At 49.7% G+C, this 16,880-nt stretch overlaps 2 protein-coding genes across 7 annotated transcripts in view; one reads left to right on the top strand and one right to left on the bottom strand.

Moving 5' to 3' along the window:
• The window catches only part of LOC142765731 (XK-related protein 6-like), a 281,750-nt gene extending 274,159 nt beyond the window's left edge, over positions 1-7,591 (bottom strand). Inside the window, exon 1 of the mRNA XM_075867242.1 lies at positions 6,976-7,591. The gene's annotated coding sequence lies outside the window, so the exon portion shown is untranslated. The remainder of the gene's footprint in view (positions 1-6,975) is intronic.
• Positions 1-16,880, top strand: part of LOC119168255 (uncharacterized) — a 523,033-nt gene that overhangs the window by 412,886 nt on the left and 93,267 nt on the right. For all 6 annotated transcript variants that reach the window (XM_075867240.1, XM_075867239.1, XM_075867238.1 and 3 more), the window contains one exon: positions 7,586-7,658. In XM_075867240.1, the coding sequence (XP_075723355.1) occupies positions 7,586-7,658 (73 nt within the window). The remainder of the gene's footprint in view (positions 1-7,585; positions 7,659-16,880) is intronic.

Raw genomic sequence — 16,880 nt, 5'->3', positions numbered from 1 at the left:
AACGCGTGGCACGGTCGACAGTTTGCTTCAGTGAAGCGACCGATGGGGTGGCGCCTTCTCGAGTCGTAGAAACGGTTATAGGGTCTGCATGCGTACGGTTTCTTGCTGACTCCGCTGTCGCTGACTCAGTTTCAGCTTCGCAACTACACGTAGAAAGACCCTCCTTCCCAGCCCCGACTTGCCCTCCCCTTCCCCTCCACGTTTCTTAACGTACCGGCCGGAGTGTAATGTAACGCCCTCGCTTAGGCGGGAGGCCTTCCCGTTGCATGTATTGCTTCATTGGCGCCCCGAGTTTGTGGTGTAGGGGGAACATTTGGTTTCGCTCAGCGTGATGGCATATCTTTGCGTCTGGACGTGTTGCAAGACGAGAGCCCCGGTTGGGAAATCCCCTAGCTCTGGTGCGGTGAACTAGTAGCTTGGAGAAGTCATTGTCCAAGTCTCTTCTCACGAGGATGTCACCCTCCTCAATCCTAATCGCTAAACTCCTCTCTCTCTCTCTACACTTGTTGAATCCCCTCCCCTAACCCGAACCTCCCTTTTTCTCTCGTTGGCACGTGTCAAGGTTTATATGGGGGCTAGGTGGTACTGGTTTACCACTGAAGTGAAGATAGTGCGAAAGAATGAAACCCGTAAGAACTCTGTAGTTAGTGCATAAATCCCTCTCCCGGTTTACCCATTTTACCTTTAAGAATGCCCAGGCTGATTCAAGATAGCTGTTTTTGAAGAAAGCTTTACAACGTGAACGTTATTCAGAAGTGCCGATATCTTAACGTATAGTATTCATTTAGTCGTGGTCTTGCACGTGATGGGCCTTATAAGGTAAAAAGTGAAGAAGGTGCACGGTGCATGCAACGGTTACGTGGCGCCATAAATCAGCCTCAACTTTTTTTTCCTACGAAAGTATATCCAGTAATGACTGTAATCTCCTATAGGAGACTTGTGACGTGCACCAGATGCCTGCGTATCCTCGCGTATTGTCTTGGAAGGGATGTCCCAAGTACAATCTATAGATACGTACGGAAGAAGAGCAGGCGGCACTTTCCTATTTTAGCCAAGTGCAAGAAGAGGAACCCAAAAGCATTGACGTCTACCTCTTGTTCTCTTATAGCCTCAAGTTCGTCCTGCGCTTGCTTTATTATTATTTTTTTTTGTTTTTACGTCAACTGTACTATATGGACGGCCGAGCTCCCCCAAGCCCCATTTTCTCGCGCCAGTCAGTAGCATACTTTCGCAATTCGCTTCGCTTCTGTTCTGATCTTTGCGAATTTAGCGTTCCTGTCTAGAGGAGCAGCCAAATAGAGGAGTAGACGGCACGTCTGTCAGCCTCGAATTCGTTCGCTAGGAAGGAATGCGAGAGCAGACGTCTGTTCTTGCAAGCTTTTACGTTGTTTTTTTTTTCGCCCGTGCTTTAGTTTGTTTCGACGTCACTGGGCTACTTCGACGACCGTCCTCCGTCCTTGCTTATTTGCTATATAAGTATTTCTTGCACTTTGTATGTATAGTTTGCGATTTTCGGCGCTGCTGTCTAGATCGGCTAACAGACGCAGAAGAAACATACGACACGTCTTCTCTCTTTACATTTGTCTGCTAGCCGGGAATGCAAGGGCACACGTGTGTATTTTCTGCTCTTACATGTTCGATTTCTTTAGTCTTTCGCGTGTTTCGCATTTTCTTGACTTCGCTATGCCACATCGACGGCCGGCCTCCCCTAATCTCCGCCCCGACGTGGTGATCTAGTAGCTGTGTACTCGGCTGCTGACCCGCGGGTCGCGGGATCCAATCCCAGCTGCGGCGGCGGCATTTTCGATGGAGCCAGAAATGTTGTAGGCCCGTGTGCTCAGATTTGGGTGCACGTTAATGAACCCCAGGTGGTCGAAATTTCAGGAACACCCCACTACGGCGTCTCTCTTAATCATATGGTGGTTTTGGTACGTTAAACCCCACATATAAATAAATCGATTCCCATAATCTCCGCCGTCTTACTAAAACTGCCTTACATACTATATCCTGGGATTCTCATTGGCAAAGAACCACTTTTTAAGTATCAGTCATTATTTGCGCTTTCAAACGAACTTCAAAGCGTATCAGCATCGTATAGAAGAGATATCCGTAGCACAACCTCTCCGCAGAGTTTGTTGATGCGGTATACTACTCTGAGAAGAACCTGCCTCTCACCCTTTGGTTTCAAAGGGGTCGAGGAGGCATTCGTGGTATTTTACAATCGCTCACTTGTAGAGGCCATTGTCACTTCCAATTCAATCCACACCCATGCATCAAATCGCGTATCACTGTCGAAATTTGTATACTTTATACACACATTTTATGCTTTTGTACAGTACGTTATTTTAGGCCTTTATGCACACGCGTATTACACCCTGCCATTGCAATCACTGGTCATTGCTTATATCGCATCAAAGGCATGGCGCTCTTTGGCCACCTATGGCTCTTGCACAACAAAACTTCACTAATCATCGTCATCATTACGTTCTATATGGGCTTGTCATCCTGTATTTTGCCTCCTCTCTTGCTTGCAGTAGTACGTCGTCTGTCTTTGAACTTCATTTCAAATCCATTGCGCGCTCCGTTTCGACGTAGCTATGCTGTTTTGACGTCCGGCCTCCCGTAAGGCCCGTCTGCTTCCACGTCTTTGCTTGCTGGCCTACTTTAATATCGCGTCCCTGTGGCCTGTCTCTTAGTTGGTAATTTACGTAGCGTGCTCTAGCACTCACTAATTTGTCTCGCGCTCTCCGTTATATCGACGTCACGGTCCTTTTCCGTTTCTAGCCTGTTCCGACGCCATGTATACCATGGTGTGCCACCTTGACGTACTGCTTATTTTACCGTTTTCCCGCTAGTGGTAAGGCAGCTTGCAGCTGGTTTTGGTTTTGCTCGTTCGCACTGTTAACGTGTTAAAAAAAGAACATGTACATGGAAAATGTCGGTGATAGTGAGGCGTTTTGGTTATTCACTGTACATTTCGTCGAATGAAAAGAGGCACTCGCTTTTTGTCAAGCAAAAATAAACAAACAAATTTCTTCGAACAAGGCGAGTGCCTACTATAATTTTTCAATGAACACCCCCTCACCTAACGAGTTTTCGTAGAACCTTGGGCAATGCACATATCAGTGTCACGTTGACAGCGCATTTTACCCGGAGAACTGAACGGCGAGTTTCCGGCTGCTCACTGACCCACATACGTCTTTTACGCCACGTTTACTTAACAAAGCAGTCGTGCACGAAGCGAGACGTTCTGTAAAAAAACAGCAAAAGAAAGCAGACATTCTCGTAAAGTGAACAGTTAACACTACTAGTTCAGCTTTCCCGCTACTGGTTGAGTCGCATGATCAGCTTTATTTAATGAGAAAGTTATCAATAACTTCAGGTTCTCTTTGTTGGTGCACTGGCAGGAATGAGTTTAGTTTCTGTAGCTTCCACAGTACTGCGAAGAAAAGCTGCCCCCTTCTCTCTCCAGTATAGCACGTTTCTACACAGTGACATGCCTTACTGCATAGTAGCTTCTCCGGCTGTTTTGTTTGTTTGTTTGTCTCTATATCCTGCGACCTACAGCGCGCGACGTACGTCTATATATACCGACAGCCGGCGCCTCTGTTGAGACCCCACGCGTTCCTATCTTGGCGGTAAGAACCTCCCTCCATGGCAACTATTTTCTCCGTTCAAGCCCCCCCCCCCCCCCCCTACCCGTCTACCCGTTGTCTTCCACGCGTGGAATTCCATGCATGCTGCCGTTTTAGCGTATAGCGTAACGCACTCTGGTATGCAGTACTGAGCTGATGCGCTTGTTTCTATGAGATAAGCCACACGCACAACACTGCGGAAAGGCGGGTTTCGCGTGTGGCGAGATGCTCCGCATACGCGCACCTAAGAAAGTAGGACCTTATTCTTGGCGTTTAACCTTTTGCGCTTGCTAAATCTATTTTGCTGACTGGTGAAAAAAAGCTTTGGTGCTCTCGCTTCTATAGTACGAAGCTACTGCAGAGCCTCGTGGTCCGTCCGTCCGTCCGTCCGTCCGTCCGTCCGTCCGTCTGTCTGTCTGTCTGTCTGTCTGTCTGTCTGTCTGTCTGTCTGTCTGTCTGTCTGTCTGTCTGTCTGTCTGTCTGTCTGTCTGTCTGTCTGTCTGCCGTCCGTTTCTTTCTTCCTTTCTTTCTTTTTCTTTCTTTCTTTTAATGAACATGCATTAGTAATCCGCACCATATCCCGGCTCGCCTGTTAAAGGGCTTGTAGACCTATGGAGCTTAACGTGTATGTGCTATATAAACGCTCACAGTTGTGCGACATTGTTGCGACATTCTGATCGAACTTTCATTTCTGTGCGTTCTGCGGCTACATCCAAAGCCTGTCGTACTTTACGGTTACGGACCACGAAGGACTGTAAAGGGGTGAAGTGGGTACGTGTGTGACATTACTTTGTCGCACTCGGTTAATGCTACCTCTTTCGTAATGCGCTGTTACGTACTCGCGGAAAGCAGTCTTAAATTGCCCGTTCGGCTGTCGCCCAGCCAGCTTTGTCACGGTCGGGATGACGTGGTTTCGGTGAGCTTTGGACGCGCAGTAGTCCTCCATCAGTGAAAACAACACTCTTATACTTACGTAAGATACTTCGCCAGCGACAAGAGCTCTCGCAAGTGGTGCCCCGTCCTCGGACTCCTGTGACCGTGTTTCCATCTTGCCCATCTCTCCTATCCCCTCGATATGTCGTCGCTCTCTGGCTTACCACCTCACGCCTCTTTCTCTCTCTCTACACCTTTATTACTATCCTTTTAATCCCTCCTCACCCCCATCCCTTTTGAGCTACTGTTGAGGTGTCGTTCGCTGAAGCAGACAGTTACGGGGCTCACTTTTCTTTTCCTTTCTCTCTTATGACCACTTAGAGAAAAAATAAGGTTAGAACTGTGTGCTGAAGTGAAGAGGTTGGCAAGGACAATATTCTGCACAAAAGAAATGTACTTTGGGGAGTAGTTTCTCATTTCTTCATTGACAAGCTGGACAGCTAATTAGACCGGGACAGGAGAGTCGTGCCGTTGAGGTTCCTTTCTCTGTGCTCGTTAGCGCAGTAGCTTGTCGGCGATGCCAATGAGCACACCGTCATTCTGAAGACGACGCACAAAAGAAAAAAAAAAAAACGCTCAAAAGTGAACCTTCCGTGGTAGCTTTCGGGAGTGCGCGCTTTTGGTGCGAATTGTAGACCAGCCACGATGACTTCATGGTTATGGGTTGCTTATAGTGTAGGTTCTAAAAATGCAATCCCAGCCGCGGCGGCTGCATTCACATGGAGCCGATTTAGGAGCAACTTAAAAAAAATCCTATTAAAAAAAATCACGTCGTGCTTTCGAGACACAAAACTCCAACAATTATTATTATGAGTATGATTGTTGCTGTGAAGTACTCGCCGTTTGTACTCTTTTCAACAACACACACATACACACACACACACACACGCACACACACACGCACACACACACACACACACACATTGTGTATAGGCAACGTTCAAGTGACTTTTCTCGCGCTTTTACTACAATGTATATTAGATATCACTCATAATTGCGCACTATGTCCATAATGTGCAGTGGAGAATTTTTCTGACGTTTGCTAACTGCGCGCGTTGCTAATGGCCGATGTGAAACTCGACTAATGACTTTCCGGTCGCTCGGTGCGGCGGGGGTGGATTTTTCAGCCGTGCGGAACGTCGCAATCGCGTGCGTCTATTGGAATTACCGCGCAAATGCACATAAAGAAATGCCGCGTGCCGATTAGTCCTATATGCCGTCGTCGTACGTTTAAAGACGATAGTCTTTCTTGGGGGACTGGGACGACGGGATTCGAACCCCGGTGCCCGGCGTGTCAGTTGAGCACTCGACCACTGAACCACGGTGGTGCTTTAAACTCCGCCGCCAATTGGCCTCAGGCGGGCTTCATGTCGGGAAAGGAATCGCGTTACAAAAAGTTATAAAGTGCTCTAGAACAGCGTATAGGAAGGACCAGGTATCACACAATGTGAATTGCGTTATGAGTGGGTCATCGAATGCTCCAATCTCGATTACGAAAGCTTGAGGCACAATTATTCGCTGTCGTCGTCTGCCACATGAGAATATATATATATATATATATATATATATATATATATATATATATATATATATATATATATATATATATATATATATATATATATATATTGCCGAAAATACCTTGCAAGCGTGTAGTGGGTTTCACGCGCTTCTCTGAAAGGGGACTAAGGGTAGTGAATGCATCCTTATAACGAAAAGTGATGATGATTGATGTGATAGTGGGTGCCCTGCACTTGCACCTGTAGCAGTTACCCAAAAATGTAAAAAAAAGGAAGGTTCTGAAAGGCCGTGGCTCTTCCATCTTTCGCTGTGACTCTGCAGCGCGTTGCGCGCAGGCCTGACGGTTCCTTGTTTTCGTTATCATCGCCAGCATAAGAGACAGGCCAGCTTAGACAATGTGACAGTGCCGTGCATAGGCGCACGCAGGGTTATCAAAGGGGAAGACGGGTGGGGTGGGAGCTAAGTGTCTAAAGCTTTACCACAGCGTCCCTCTCTCCCAACCCTGTCACTGAGGCCCTCAGAGTTAGTACGCAGTGCAGAAACGATGTAATTAGGAGGAGGGACATTCCCTTTCCCGGCGGCCTCCTGTTCTGTTCGAACGCTTAGGGTTCTGAGACAGTCTCCAACAAGTAAACAGAAAAAAATCAAGAAATAAATGTAGGCGCCGAGAGTGATTCAATGTGATTCAGGATTAGTTTTTCCCGATGCTTCTTGGTTCTTGTTACTTCCTATTTTGTGCCTTTGACGACGCTCAAGCGAGAATGTTATTTCGAGCAAATATGCGCCTAATAGCAGTGTCGCTCGGTAGAAGCTCCTAAAGGCTTCCCGGTTTCTACAGAAAGAGAGAAAAAAAATCCGGCCCGAGAATGGTTAGTGAACTGCTCACCGTTCTTGGATGTGGCCAGCTTCACGAAGTTCTTTCTGGGTCGACTGGACCGGGAAAAAGTCGGGTTGTGCCGTTCCTGCCAAGCGGTGGACGTCGGTCGGGTTGCACGATTAATCCTCTCGATGCGATAATCCTCCCAACAACAGCACTACATGAGCCGCTGTAGTGGCCCGATGACGATTACGAAGAGGAAAACGATGAACGAGCAATGATGAACGAGAAAACGATGAACAAGAACACTTGTCCCTGGGTCACCCACACGTTGAATCTGCGATGAATGAAGTTCTAGTCAAACGGGGCATCGAGGTGCACTCTTGTCGAGTAGTAAGTCAGTGTTTAACATCCACATCTGACGCCTCGTCTTATATTACGTTGTGGAATTATCACCAATGGGAGCGCGCACGTCAACACAGGCACACAAACACGCGGTGGTTAAAATTTCGTTTTCGCACGAATGGGGTAGAGTTACGCGAGATGGTTCAATTATCGGCGAGATCCACCGCACACTTGGCGATAAGAAAAAAAAAAGAAATAGCAGGTGGAGGGATCAAAACGCAGCTCCCTCCGGCTGGGTTCTTATATATACTCCACCCTTTGCAATCTTTCGCAGATACGCCGAAAGTCAAGCCGTGGTGTCCTTTTGGGAGTCCCTGGGTCTCAGCGGTGGTGCCAGCATCCTTAAGGTGAGTACGGACGTCTCCTTGCTTCGTTAACCCGGAATCATCCCTAATCCCATGTGACGCTGCCGAAGATCCGAAGGAAGAGGAGAGTTGACGATCACCGTTTGGTTTGTTTTGGGACCGCACTTAATTTAGCCGATGGAAGAACTCGATTATCCACAGTGGGGGGAAAACCATCCGGTGTAGATCTACTATGCTTTCTAAACGCGAACTGTCGCAATAGTTAATGGGCTCGGCACTTGACTATCTCTGTTGTGACCTTGAGGAGAGGGACAGAACACGATTTCACGAAAAAAAAAGACACGAACATTCAGAGGTCCTGAATCCTGGCTTTGCCTCGATGTGTTCTACGAGCTCCTTTCGTACGATGACTCTTATAAATTTTACTTGTAAGTGAATAAGCGAAAGGTTTAGCGAGAGCTGATGCGGAATTCGGCACCCGCGACACACGAACCTCAGACACCGGTATCGTGCTCGTTGCACTCCTGGTTCCCGCGTATGTAGAAGCCGGGAAGAGAACGAGCAGGCACTGGGAGGAGCACGGCCGGAACGGACGGCACGACCGCCGAGAACAACGGGCACTCGCGGACAACACTGGCGCCGAGTCTCGGCGCTTCCAGCGCGAGCCCGCGTTACGTGGTCGACGAAACGACTCCCGCGACGAACCGGCGTCCCGGTTGGCGCACGGGGTAGAGAAGAAGAAGGGAACCGTGAATCACCGCACTACACGCGCACTCGTCGGCAACCGCCCGTGCCACACTACGACGTCCGTCGGCAGGCAGAGCGCGCGCTCTCCCGGCAGCGGCGTTGCGTCCCGTGTCCCTTTCCCTCCCACTTCTCCTCTGCTTCGTTCAACTCTTTTTTGTTGCTTTTTTCGGTGCGACGGCAAGAGGCCCGATCTGCAGAGGAACCCTCCGAATGAACGCGCCACTGGTCCGAGGAAAGGGATGGGGATGCGGGGAGAGAGTTTGGAAGAGGCTCGTTGGGAGCAAGGCCCTTCTCCCGTTGTTCCCTTTCCCGATGAATGCGGGTGGTGGCTAGGGATCGCGGGCGAGGGAGTTGTAGGGGTGGAGAAGAGGCGGTGGCGTAACGCATCCTCACTGCTACCCTGTTCTTTTCTTTCTCTCTTCCCTCAAAGGAGAGGGAAATGGATAGGGGAGAACGGGAGGTGGGAGGCGACTGCGTTGGGGATCTTTTTACCGAGAAGGAATGAGACGAAAAGGCTCAGGAAGCTGTGTGATCCCCTTTTTTCCCATCTCTTCCCAGCGGCGAAGGCAGACAGCCCAAGGTGGGTGGGTGCACTTGCGAAAAGGGGGAAAGAGGGTTTCTGGATGCTGGGACGAAACCATTGCCGCCGTTCGGGTGGCGTCTGAATGCGGAGCGAGAGTCGCGCCCTGGCGGGGGTGTGTTTTTTTGCATGTGTTTCCCGTGCGCAGTTGGATCGGAGGAAGATGCGGAAGAGGGAGTAGGGAGATGCTGAGCGCTCTCCTCCGATGCGGAGCTGCGGAGGCCGTCGCCGCTGCGCCGTCATCGGCTCGTCCACTGGCGCCGACTGTAGCGCCGCCGCTTCGGTGAGGCGCGCGCCATCTTGAGACATCTCCGCTTCCTTTCCCTCACTTTTCCCTAGCCTACTCCCTCGTTTCTTGCTTTTGCCATCCCCACGCGCCCTGGTCTCTCGGGCTGTCGCTCAGGCTCATTTCACTTCTCGACTCCGAAGGCGTAGGAGTGGCGCCGTTCTCCAAGGAGGCCTCCCTATTTTTTCCTTCACCCCGCAATCGCACTCCCTATTTTTAACTGGGGCGTTATTTTTAAACCGGTTTTTCGCGAGAATCTTTCTGATCTCACTGTCCGTGGTGTGTGATCGCTCTCCTTTCTCGTGGACGTGTCACTGGTGCTTTTGTTTGTGCGTTGCCGTAGAGAGGAAAGGGCGATGCATAAGAGATATGAATGCAACGAAAGATGATGGCATTGAGAGATGCTACAGTGCATTCTATGCCAGGTTGACGCACCCAAACTTCAAGGAGCATGCATCCAGGCCCTGTAGGGGAACCTGGATGGCCCGGGGAACTCTGTCACAAAGGCAGGATTCGCGGTTGTGGTGGTATTTGCTTAATAGAAATGAACAGCTCCCATATGTTAGGACCTACCCAAACAAATATTTTGGGATAGTCCACTCCGCAGAGGCATCATGAGGTAACAGATTTTTTTTAAAAAAGCAGATAGAGGTGTTTAGCGAGAAAAAGCAAGCGACAGTGTGAAAACAATTTTTGAACGCTTTTTTTCTCACATTTTGTCGTCACACTATACAGTTTATTGACCCCTGCATAGTCGAATCGGGGGCTCGGGGTTCAAGAAGACCAGCAGAGCAGAAGACCCCCCCAAAAAGTTTTTTTATAGTCTAGGCTTGTATCTCCTGAATTTGTTTATCCTGTATTGTGGAACTATCATGGTAACTTTGGTTTTTAGTGTGAAACTGTGTTGTTCTATCCTGTGTCGTCGTCGTCGTCGTCGTCGTTGTCGTAGTAGTAGTAGTAGTAGTAGTAGTAGTAGTAGTAGTAGTAGTAGTAGTAGTAGTAGTAGTATTTACACTGTAATGACTTAACCTTCAAAAGAATTTCATATGATGATTACACGTTATTTATTCATGAAACCTTATTATTTCTTTTATTTCGCTTTTTTCACATTGTGCCAAAATAATCCCGTCAAGTCAAAAGAAAGTAACCATATTACCTTAGCCTGGATAATCATAAGGTATTGACTTGCATTAACCGCCAATCCCCCTTAGTGGTTAAGAGCCACAAGAAAGGATCGAGCAAACAAGCAAGCAAGTGTTTTGAAAAGGCTCCGAAAGGCCCGGCTCTTCTAGCTTTCGCTGTGACTGTGCTGCGCCTTCCGCGCAGACCTGGCGTTTTTTCTTTTCTCCTTCTACGTCCCCGTGCCGCGCTTTGTTTTTTTTTGTTTAATGGCTGCAACGATCGCCTCGCGTTTTCGTTAGCTGTATTCACCTCAGAATCTTTAACACCCTCTCCCCTACCCCAACAGCCGTTCTATTTTTTTAGGGAACCTGTACCTGCGGGCAACTTTCCTTAACAACGAAGGGAAGGCTACACGGTGCTAAAGTGGGGGTGTGCCACCGCTACAAAATATATTTCCACATTTGCGTCCGCGTTTTTCGCCTGAAGATTAAAAGACCAATATTGCTTTATTTTCTATGGGATGCTGTTTATATAGGGACGCAGCACGCACCAAAGATATATTTATATTTGTTTTATTTTATGCACAGTAATTACGAAGTTTTTGCTCGCCTGAAAACGTCGCACCTTTTACGAGGACCTTACTTTCGAAATGGTGTTTTTGTACTTAGGTGAAATCTCGTCACCCTCTAGCTGTTACGAAGACTCGCCGAAGCAGCTTGTGACGAATTTCACTCGCAGATGGCTGTCGAGGCAGACTCAGCAGATTGTTCGAACGCGACCGTCATTCGAAACACTATGGCCAAACCGGACTACTTCGCGGAGGAGTACATGTGCAGCAGCTCCGCCGCCTCAGCTTTCCCTTCATTGCCAAGAAAAGTTGTCCGCGAGTATAGTCGTTCCCTTCTTCTACTCACTGTAGACTGTCCACGCGTGGTTACTTTTTTTTCTTTCCTTATTCCGTCTACAAATTTGCTTTTTCTGTTGTTATGCAGTTGCTACGAAGTGTCACATTCATTTTTTTTCTGCGTCACTTGCTTCACCTGCTCCGCACCACACTTGGGGCTACCCGTACAATACCAGCAAGGGCGCGGAACTGTGGCAGAACGCGACGGACATGGACCTGACTCTAATCACCGACAAGGCCTTTCCAACTCGGTTGGGCACCTCATCCTGCAGAGACTCCACTCCCGACCTGACCTTCGTCAAGAATCTCCCCGATGTACAGTGGGCCAACTCAAACATTGACTTAGGTAGCGACCATTACGTCCTGGTGACGCAGTTTTTAATGGTCCGAAAGAGGGCACGGGAGATTTCTTGGACAAACTGGGACCAGTTTCGCAAAGTCCGCAACGACCGGCCCCTACCTGCAACCAGGCCAAGCCTACAGGAGTGGATTAGCCAGCTCAGAGAGGACGTCATAAGTACCACCAAGATTATTAGTACTGACCTTCCGGTTGAAAAAATGGATAGCCGCCTTGCCCACCTGCTAGAGGCCAAGCAGTCACTTCTCGCCCGCTGGAAAGGCCAGCGCCTCAATCGCAGGTTGCGCAAGAAAATCTCCGACCTAAACAAGACCATCGAGGAGCACTGTCGCGTGCTCTCCAAGCAGCAGTGGGACGAGGTGTGCAACTCGGTAGATGGTCAGATGCGTAATGGCAAGACATGGAACCTGCTCAAGCACCTGCTCAGTGAGACTAACACCAAAACTAACCAGCGGTACGTACTAGCGCGAGCCATGCACGAAGCCAAGCAGTCCTCTTCAGAAGAGGAGGTTTTGAAGCAGCTGGTGCAAAAGTACCTCCCTGTCGACTCGAACCCCGCAACAACGTACCCCGAGTACTCAGGACCGGCCAACACTGAACTGGACGCCGAGATATGCCACGAAGAGGTTCGGCAGGCGCTTTACGCGCTCAATGGGAGGTCTGCCGCGGGCCCCGATGGCATAACTAATAAGACCCTGCGCAACCTGGACGACCGATCAATCGACTACCTCACCGAGATCATCAACGAGGCATGGAAGAGCGGCGAGGTCCCCGACCCGTGGAAGGTCGCGCGCACCGTGCTCATTCCTAAGCCGGGGAGGTCACCCAACTTGGACAACATGCGCCCCATTTCGCTCACATCCTGCGTGGGAAAGGTAGCCGAGCATGTGGTCCTCAATAGGTTGACTTGGTACCTGGAAGACAATGGGCTCTACCCGTACACCATGATTGGCTTTCGGGCCAAGCTTTCGACGCAAGACGCTGTGAAGCTGCTCAAGCACCAAGTCATCGACTGCAACACTCGAGACATGCGGGCCATTCTCGGCCTCGACTTAGAGAAAGCCTTCGACAATGTTGCTCACTCTTTCGTGTTGCGGTCGATTGCTGAGCTCGGCCTTGGAGTCAGATTCTACAAATATGTCAACTCGTTCTTGACCCGTAGGAGAGCCACCCTCAGTGTGGGAGACCTTGTCTCCGAGGAGATCGAGCTGGGATCGCGCGGCACGCCACAGGGGTCAGTGCTATCGCCCACCCTGTTCAATCTTGTCATGGTCGGGTTGTCCAAGAGGCTCTCATGTATCGAAGGCATTAACCACACAATTTACGCGGACGATATTACCATTTGGTGCACAGGTGGCAGCGACGGGCAAGTCGAGCGCTCCCTGCAGGAGGCCATAGACACCACGTAAGATTACCTCCGTCCCACAGGCCTGAGGTGTTCCCCAAGCAAGTCCGAGCTTCTCCTTTACCAACCCACTAGGCGAGGGCCCAAGCCCAAAAACTGGCAGCCGATCTCGAAGAGTGATATCAAGCTCTACACCGGAGATGGCAGTGCGATACCCAGAGTTGACTCCATTCGGGTCCTCGGCATGACCATCGAGTCCAATGGTTCCAACGGCAAGACTATACTCAAGCTCGCCGCCAAGACGGATAACGCGGTTCGGCTGGTTCGGCGGGTGGCCAACCGCTACCAAGGCCTCAAGGAAGACAACCTAATCCGCCTGGTCAATGCCTTTGTGCTCTGCCACTTTTCATATGTCGCGGCCATGCACAATTGGCAGCGTGCCGAGCGTGACAAGATCAACGTCTTGCTCAGAAAGATTACCAAGCGGGCCCTCGGTATCCCGATCAGGACGCGCACCGAGCGCCTGCTCCAGCTCGGAGTACACAATACGTTGGAGGAGATTGCCGAAGCGCAGGAGCGGGCCCAGCTCGCGCGCCTTTCGAGCTCCCAGACCGGCAGACATATACTCCGAGAGCTCGGTCACTCTCCGGCTGAAGTGGACGAGAAGATGAGACAGGTACCCCGCGAGATTCGTGACCTTATCACCGTGGCACCGATACCGAGGAATGTCCATCCCGAGCACAATCGTGGTAGGCGACGGGCTAGAGCTGCCCCTCTTCTCAAGCAGATTCACAGTGAGGAGCACGGCGTCAGCTTTGTCGATGCGGCCGCGTACCGTGGGAGCCGCGCCTTCTCCGCAGTCGTCGTCGACTCCAAACAACAAATCACCAACTGCGCATCGGTTCACACTGACGATCCGGCGGTTGCCGAGCAAGTGGCCATCGCCCTGGCCATCCTGGAAGGTGAGAGGGAGGTCATCTATAGTGACTCTAGGTCAGCTATTCGCGCTTTCGAGCGCGGTGTAATCTCCAAGAAAGCCCTGCGCGTGCTCCAAAGTGGTGGCCGCGACGGCATCAAGCACCACGTACTGATTTGGTTTCCTGCACATGTTGGACAGGTCCAAGGCGCTCCCCCCAACCTCAACGAGTCTGCCCACGAGGCCGCGCGCGCACTTACCGACCGCGCGGGTTCCGGGCAACGATTCGGGGCCAACGGGGTTGCGGAAAACAGGGACGCGCCTGCCACGTACAACGAAATAACAAAATATTTTTACCTAGCGCGGAGACTATATCCACTCCCTCATCCAAATCTTAATAGGCCACAAGCCCTTACGCTCAGACCACTGCAGACAGACACGTACCCTAACCTGAGATCCCTTCACGCTATTTATCCTGACGTGTTCCCCAATGACGCTTGCCCCGAATGTGGGGATGTATCCACGCTGGCGCACATGCTCTGGGAGTGCAAGGCAATGTACACTAACCCCAACACTACATCGGTCAGGTGGGAGGCGGCCCTTCGCAGCTCCCTCCTGACCGACCAACTTTGGGCCGTCCAGCAGGCCCGCGGAGCGGCCGATAGGCTTGGCCTTACGGTCCCGACGTGGGAGACGCCCGCTGCGCGCTGACGCGCGCCTTGCAGGACCTCAATAAAGTTTCGCAACCAACCAACCAACTTGCTTCACCCTTACGACTCCCCCCGCCACCCTACCCAAGAAAAAAAAAAGACTCATTTTCGGCCCATTAGAGAGAAAGACGAGAAAAAAAGGAAGCCAGGGAGGTTAACCAGATGCTAGTATCCGGTATGCTACCCTACATTTGGGTTGGGGAATAGTGGGTTGAAAGAGAAAGGGGCAGTTAAAGAAATCTTCGGCACATTAAGTTTCGAGCGTCCCCTTGTACTCGCTCACGCAGCATTTCATCATCCCTGTCGCTTTCTCCCCGTGAATCAACCTTTCAATTTGCTTCCATATTAGTGTGATCAGCTCCGGCTTTGTTGTTTTCGTTTCCGTATCCTCGCCAAAGACTTTTACATCCCCAATGCATGCCCGCATGCATTTGGGCCGGTTGGTGTATTCCTATAAAGAAAGAAAAAAAAAAGAAAAAGACAGCTTTGCTCTAATAATTTCAAGCATGATGAAAGTTCGCAGAAGGGCAGCCTTCTTTGTTTCTCGTCGGTATCCTCTTTCTTTCCTCCTCTCTTTCTCTTTAAATTTTCATCCTTTTCGTCTTTTTTGCAGTTTATTTTTTTCTTTCTGTTTATTTCTTTTTCCTTTCTATTTTTTCTTTCGTTTCTTATTTTTCATTTTCTTCCCTTTCTGTTGTTTTCAATATATACACTGGTATGGTACTGCATTGTTAGTAATTTCAGCAATAATACAGGAAGCCAATCTAGTTGGTACTGCATTGTTAGTTAAGCTGCGGAAAAACACGAGGACACAGGAAGAAGACAGCCCTTGTCTTCTTCCTGTGGCCTCGTGTTTTCTTGCCCGATTTTTCCCCCGCCGCGTTGGTCTAGTGGCTTAGGTACTCGGCTGCTGACCCGCAGGTCGCGGGATCGAATCCCGGCCTCGGCGGCTGCATTTCCCATGGAGGCGGATATGTTGTAGGCCCGTGTGCTCAGATTTGGGTGCACGTTAAAGAACCCCGGTTGGTCAAAATCTCCGGAGCCCTCCACTACGGCGTCTCTCTTAATCATATGGTGGTTTTGGGACGTTAAACCCTACATATCAAATCAAATCAAATTTTTGCGCAATTTACCAATTAATAACATCATCGTCAGGGCTCTGGAATAACAAGAGGAAGGATACATCTTTTTGCCACGAGTGTGTGCTCAGTGTGCTACAGCTGCTACCCGAGGCTTTGCTTGCGTTACGCCAGGCGATGACGACAGTGTACAGCAGCCTGCTCCCCCCTCTTCCCCTCAAACTGCTCGGCATTTAAGAACTCTCTTCCCCTATTCTGACTGATCCTTTTGTTTCGTTTACTGGAAGGTGCATTCAGGTAGATACACTGATAGTGCTGTGCTAGCGCTAAAGAAAAAGAAGAGAGATAGTGCACAGCTTGAACGAGTGGCGCTAGGCCATCAACAGAGCTGGTGTTCGACCCAGCTCATTTGTACCGTTGTACTCGTAATGCCAAACCTTTGCAAGTTTTATATAGTAGTTATTAAGTATTAAGATACTAGTACTAGGTACTAAGTAGTACTAAGAAGAGAGCAGAATGGATCAGTGGTCAAAGCGGCGTTAAGGATATTGTATAGTTGAAATCAAGAATAAATGGACATGGGTCGGGGGCCATAGCGTGTACGCATGATAACCGCTTTGAGGGTAACTGACTGGCGTCTCAGAGAAGGCAAGCGGGTGAATGGTGGAGATGAAAAGGTAGGTGGGCAGATAAGAATAGGGAGTTTGCGGGTATATAAAGTAACAGCAGCAGCAAGCACAGGACCGAGTTGACTAGCAAAACATGAGAGAGGCCTTTGTCATGCAGTGTGCGTAGCAAGGATGATGATGATGACGGCGACTAAGCATGACCTGACCTGCTGTATACATGCCACGTGACTGCTTGTTACAGGATGTTGCGATTTCAGTCATGTGATTAGCTATTACGCGATTTTAGTCATGCGACTACTCATAGGTACGTTCACTGGACTAGATTTTGCGCGATATCATTCGGTCGAGTATTTGTTACGGGATGTTACGTGCTGTTATTTCTCGTGACCAGCGGATCTGTGATGTTACGTGATTCTAGTCCCGTGGGAATAGTTAATGCGAGATGTCACGTGATTTTTTTTGTCGCGTGACTAGTTACTAGAGGATGTTGCGCGACTTGAGTACTGTGACTGTAGCTGTCACGTGGTCCCACGCCATCTTTAGATCACGTAGCGGACTCGCCCGTCATACTTTTTTGTATTCCACACC

This window comes from Rhipicephalus microplus, chromosome 6 (assembly GCF_043290135.1).
Source record: "Rhipicephalus microplus isolate Deutch F79 chromosome 6, USDA_Rmic, whole genome shotgun sequence".
NCBI lineage: Eukaryota > Metazoa > Arthropoda > Arachnida > Ixodida > Ixodidae > Rhipicephalus > Rhipicephalus microplus.
Note: the sequence above shows the minus strand (reverse complement) of the source record. Positions and strands in the feature narration are given on the sequence as shown.